Consider the following 6,324-nt stretch of genomic DNA (forward strand, 5'->3'; position numbering starts at 1 on the left):
AACCATTTTGCAACTCTTGTTCGAAATAATAAATTCCACATCTCCAATTTGTTTCAATAGTATTGTCCTTTGTTATCTTATATTTCAGTCACGTTATTTAATTCATGTTTTATAACAGTTCCCCTATTAGAGTGTTGTTTTTTTCCCTCAAATGTCTTTTTTGTCATCCTCAAATTTGTTTTGAATGAAGCATGATCATAAACATTAGAGGCATGCTTATTTCACTTCTTTTTTTTACGTGATACACGATCCTAGACATCTTACAGCCAAGAATAAAATAGACATATTTAGGGTTGTTTAGAGAAAGCCAATTTTTTTAGTTGTTTGCATTAATAGTAACTACCAACAACTTTTAACTATCAACCAACTCAATAATTAACTTGAATTATACACCAACACAACTCTTAATTTGAATAAGCTAAAGACATTCTCAGCTTGTTTTTAAGCTCATTAAATCTACCAATCTTCAAAAGTTTAGTCAGTATATAAACAATCTACTCTTCTGACTTGCAGTACTCCAATTTAAGCTTACATTTGTTGACTTGATATTGTAGAAAATGGAACCTTATTTCAATATGCTTTCTTTTGCTATGACTAACAGGATGCTTAGCCAAGTTAATTGTTGATGTATTGTTAATTAGTAACTTCATAGGTGGTGAGCTCCTTACTTAGATTCATCTCCTAAAGCAATACTTCAAGCCATAAAGCCTGGTATGCTCCCAAAGATACAAAAATATATTATGCTTCACAAGAGGATAATGCTACCACACTTTGTTTCTTAGAACTCCATGAGATTGGTGTTTTATCAACATGAAAATATAACTTGCAGTGCTCTTGTGGTTGTCTTTGTCTTCACACCAATCTGAATCCGAAAAGCCTATAATTTCTGCTTTGTACATTGTTTAATATTAGGGAACATAACATCAAAATCCGAAAATCCAATGTATACCATAGAATCCAATGTCCTTAATATATACCTTAGAATCCTCTGGACAACAATGAGGTGAGGCTTCAAAGAATATGCTCACCAAGTCAACACTATTGGCCAAATCAAATTTAGAATTGCATAGGAACCTTAATGATCCCATGATCTATTTGTACAATGTATCATCAACTAGTTGTTTACTTCCTTCCTTTTCTAGTGAGAGAGCCTTTTTTCATGTAAGGAAGAGGAACAAAATTTAATTATTATATCTCATCATGAATAATCAAGATTGAAACATACAAGTCATGTAAAATTATTAAAAAGTCACTATCTTTTAAAGTGATTATGTAACTTCTCCAATCTTATAACATCCGTGTATGGTTTTACAATTCAAATTTATATCTCTCACTCTCTTATTTCCTCTTATTAAAAATGATAATTGGGGTGTATGTTTTCTCAAATTATCATTTTTTTAAGAGGAAATGACGAAATGTTAATTAAAAAAATATATTATATGTTACATTGTACATAAAGTGATGAAATGTTAATTAACTTTTGACTTGTATGAAATGTTAATATGTTACATTAAGTCACTTGATGAAATGTTAATTAACTTTTGACTTGGATGAGTTTTTCAATCTACTGAATAAAATCTTTTAATTCAGCAATTGTATAGACAAAATTTATTATTTATAAAGAATAAGTTACCGTTGATAATGAGTTTTTGTGATCAAGTTAATCTTAATAACATGATCCCCCCCCCCTCTCTCTCTCTCTATATATATATATATATATCACACACACACACACACACATCAACAAATTTATCTTATAAAGTATTTATTTAAGTTTATGCTTCTTTACTTAATAAAAGATATCTGTTAACTCAAATTTTATACAAAATAAAATCTAACCGAATACATTTAAATCAAATATCACCAAATTCTAGTAAATTGATGGGGAATAACCTGTACTGTACACTATAAAATTAATATTAATGCATCTAACATCCATTTCTCAAACGTCTACCTACAGCAGCATCAAAATTGTGAGAAAAGTAATCTCTAGAAACTAGATAATGATACAAAATCAGCACCTTAAGGGGATGTCATCTCATCATTATTTTACCAGCTTTCTATGGAAAATGTGTTCTACTTCAACACGAAGACTTTCCACATCCATCACATAGTCTTTCTGATACTCATCCACCATCAAATCATGCAACGACAGCTTCATTCTATTCAGTGCATCACCTAAGGCACAGAAGTCCCTAAAGATCCGGGCTTCAGTGGTCCTTAGTTGCAAGAGATTCTTAATCGCAACAAGGGCCTGCTAGACACATGCCAGAAGCAATACCGTAAGCCAAACCAAAAGCTCAACATGAACCACATAAAGGGTCATTTTGTGCATGAAAGATTTATAGAAGGCATGCACAAACATAATCTGCACAGCTTACCAAATTGAAATAAAGGACTTAAAATGACTAGTTTAAACGAATCCCTCACTTTCATTCTACTGAAAATACTCCATTGTTTCAAATATAAATTTAAAATATTTTTTCTATTTATTTGGACAAGTGTGCTTATCATCTCCCAGAAATGTGACAAATTGTTGGCATATTGAAAGCATAGATTGAAATACGGAAATAAAGGTATCAAACAACCTCATTAGATCAAATTTTACATGCAAACATACAATAACGGAACAATCATATATTCAGATGGAAGAGGTATGGTTCAAAATGATTGTTTTTAAGAGGTGACAACTGGACCAAGGACATTTTCATTGCACAGATATGGTTAGTGACAGAACAGAACAGATCTTTTGACAATGCTTTAGCTAAAATATCAGGTTCCATGTCAACAATCACCTTTTCCTGGAGATCAAGGTCGGTTGATGCAGTTAAATCAACCACAGACTTCAATAGATCCTGGTCATTAAAAAATGGCAGTTCGTCACTGTCTACATTTTCTAATTGATACTCTGCTAGATCAGCCAATAAAAGTACAGCTTTCCTGCGTAGTCTGATATTGAGAGTTGCATTGCTCAAAATATCCTAAAAATTTATGAGTGTCGTTACTATTTCTGCAGAGTAATTTCAAAATAAAATTAATAATATTAAACCTGAGGTAGGTCACCTGAAGCATCCATCCTCCAGCTTCAGCATAGAACAAATCCTGACTAGCTAAATTATTCCGAATCAAAGCTGAAACAGCATACAGTGCTTTATTGGCTTCTTCAATAGAATGAGATTTTACCATTTTGATCAGCCTAGAGAGTACACCAAGTTCCAATATCTGGGACAGTTGATATTTGGCAGCATTACTATAATATTTAGCTCCCATCAATGCTTAACAACTTCCTAAAGCTCCTTAATCATCAAAGAAACAGCATACCTGCTGCTGAACAATTGGATTATTTTGACAAGCTTTTCCAAGAACCCATGCAGCAACTGTCCTTATACCTGGATCAGAGTGATTAAGTTCTTGTGCAACAGCAAAAAGGCCCCCAAGTTTGTTTAAATCTGACAGACATGGAATATCTATCAGAAACACACCATTACACAGGAAAGAACAATAATAAGTTTATAGCACATGGAAACAAAGGCAGACAAAGATTCTTAACTACTGATCTTTTGTAATGTATATAAAGAATTTTGCTATTATATTATAGAACTGCATGAGCAAGTGATGCATGAAAAGAAAGAACACATACTATTTATCTGCTTTTGAAATATCATTCAGTAGATAGAAAAATGTGTAACGTTGGGTTCTTCCACTCTGTCCTTTCGTTAATATGAAAGTAGGTACAGCTTGATTTTCTTTTCAATTTGTTTCCAAAGTTCAGCTAAAAAATATAAAAAAGCAAACCATATTGACACGATTTCAGGTAAAGCAAGTATTAAAAAACTTAAAGCACATAATAAATGAGAAATGCTAGTAATACGTTCCTTTGAGCACACTCTTTAACACACTTCCTTTGATTGGTTGGATTTTTAAAAAGTCAAAGAACTTTTCTCATAAAAATTGGTTTGACTTTTTCAAAAATTAACCACTTATACAGAATATAATGCTAGCATTCCTCAATATTAAAAATAGATTTTGAGGCTTCCAAATTACAAAGCATCTTGGTAAATGGTTAAGAATAACTGTTCAGGGTATGTATCAAATCCTTCAAAATTAGGAAAAACAAAATCCTTACAGCATTTCTATATTAGCAGCCAGTTCAACCAAAATGACATATGAACACTATATTAGCATTCAACACTACAACAACAACAAAGGCTTATTCCACTAGGTGAGGTCGGCTTTATAGGGATCATACAACGTCACTTGGCTTGGCCAAACTCTGCTTATAGTCTCAAAGCTGGTCCCACGCCTGAGTAACTATGTTGTATGAGTACAGGCATGGAATATGGCAATTTTTAAAATTTATAGGTATGGTACGTTAGTAGATTGCTGTAAAATATCTATGATAAAAGAATATAACAAACTCATATCACACATTTTATAAGTAAGGATGAATGCTTTAATTAAATAAAGAAAATATATGAGAAAATGAAGAGAAAAGTATTAAAATCTATAAATTTACAAGAAAAAATGTTATTGTTTTCAGAAGAAAAATGGTCTAACTAGCACTTAAGGTATAATTAGCTATATCTTTAATCATATTTAGTTTCTTTAAGGTCATATTTATGTTGCATATAATTATTAAAAAAAAAAAAATTTATGGGTACATTTAACAAATTGAAGTACCCGTGATTCAAAGCCGAGCAAAAGAGGCAACTAACATAAAATTTGTTAAAACTCATACATTGGCATTCAACACTACAGGGTTTTAATTGTGGTTTGCAACCACAATTGTAGCCACAGTATCGCAGCTTTGGTGGTCTCCATGACCACATCGCAACTGCAATTGCAGCTGTATCAGTCACATTTGCCCACAATTTTTCGTAATATCAGTAACAGCACATGACCTCACTTTAAAACTTTGTTCAGCAATCACAAGTGAGTAAACATAATGGTATACGAAAACATTTATATACACCTACCATTTGCATTATCTATTGGCTCAACAAGCTCAAGAAGCTCCTGTAAAGCACGTAACCTATCTTCCAAAGACGTACTCACATTATTCAAATCACTAATTGCGATTTTCATCAATTCAGCATCCGAAGGCATCTTTATCTTCTCCATTATTTCCTATTTAATCGCCACCAACAATGCATCGCAGAAGTGAATAATAAACACATATAGCACCGCGCACACACACACACACACAAAAAAAAACCACTTTAATTGAATTAGTTTCAGTGAAAGTGATACGCACCTTGATTTCCAATTGACGTTTTTGTAGCTCACTCGGTGAAAGCTGTTGCTGAGCTTCTGCTGATTCCTTTAACTTTTCGGGATCAGAATGACCTATGCAAAGATTAAAAATTAAAAATAAGGAAAGAAAAAAATATTATCTATAGCAATGAATGTTCCAATTAACCAAATGGTTATTAAAAATACAATTTCGATTATTTCACTATTTAAGAAAATAACAAAAAAATAGCCCACCATGTTAGTCCCGAGGGATGAAAAAATTGGCTTAAGACTCTAGAACTTCATTTCTTCCACCAAATTAATTTTCATGTCACGAATTTTAGAAGAATAATTTGATAAATGAAATACATATTGAGGGGCTACTATAAGAATTAAATGAACATTTAATGACTACATACACAATTTCTACTATTATTTAAAACTAACATAAATGACCTTATATATTTTTAAAATCTATATATATAGAGAGAAACACTAGAAAACTAGCATGATATGCATACTTATAGCCCACTGCAACATGCCGTCGAGTGAAGAAAACCCGCCGTCGGAGTTTGAATCTTCCGGCGGGGCCAGATCGGATTCTTCCGTGGCAGTGGACCATAACAGCCCGCCGGAAGTGAAGTTGTTTTCTGTGGCGGCGATCGACGTCGCCACCGCCGCCATGAAGAGTAGTAGAGAGAGGCAGAGTGTTTTGGCCATTCAGAAAACGCGAAGCCACGAGCACTTTCAGTTCCCCCCTTCGTGTTCCTTCTTCCACTTCGCCCCAGAACACTAGTATTTGTACCTTCATTATTTCCTTCCGAGAGACACGTCATGGGGATGAATAACCACCATCGATTTAAGATCCAACGGTTTGGAAAATTTCATTGCGTTGGAACGCAAAAAAATTTCGAGAAAAATGCAATTATGTATTAAACTATCAATATCGAGACACTAAAATTTAACTAGTGCAATTCGGTATTATTATATTACAATTTTAATTAAGATTTAAATATATGTTATATTATTAATTTTAATTTAAAAATATTTTTCATCATTTATAATAAATATTTTGCTGTTTTAAACAATTAC

At 32.6% G+C, this 6,324-nt stretch overlaps 1 protein-coding gene across 2 annotated transcripts; it reads right to left on the bottom strand.

Moving 5' to 3' along the window:
• Positions 1-238: 238 nt before the first annotated feature.
• Positions 239-6,005, bottom strand: LOC113857949 (hsp70 nucleotide exchange factor FES1). Of its 2 annotated transcripts, none has more exons than XM_027490298.1 (7): positions 5,754-6,002; positions 5,255-5,346; positions 4,977-5,127; positions 3,322-3,449; positions 3,064-3,222; positions 2,796-2,981; positions 239-2,257 (listed from the first exon to the last, which is right to left on the bottom strand). In XM_027490298.1, exons 1-7 carry the CDS (start codon positions 5,950-5,952, stop codon positions 2,045-2,047), a joined length of 1,128 nt encoding a protein of 375 aa, XP_027346099.1. In that variant the 5' UTR covers positions 5,953-6,002; the 3' UTR covers positions 239-2,044. The 2 variants fall into 2 exon arrangements, with proteins under 2 accessions (XP_027346099.1, XP_027346107.1); XM_027490306.1 differs by having other exon boundaries at positions 1,793-2,254; positions 5,754-6,005.
• Positions 6,006-6,324: the final 319 nt, after the last annotated feature.

Source organism: Abrus precatorius, unplaced genomic scaffold, assembly GCF_003935025.1.
Source record: "Abrus precatorius isolate BTA unplaced genomic scaffold, Abrus_2018 Scaffold1, whole genome shotgun sequence".
NCBI classification, from domain to species: Eukaryota; Viridiplantae; Streptophyta; class Magnoliopsida; order Fabales; family Fabaceae; genus Abrus; species Abrus precatorius.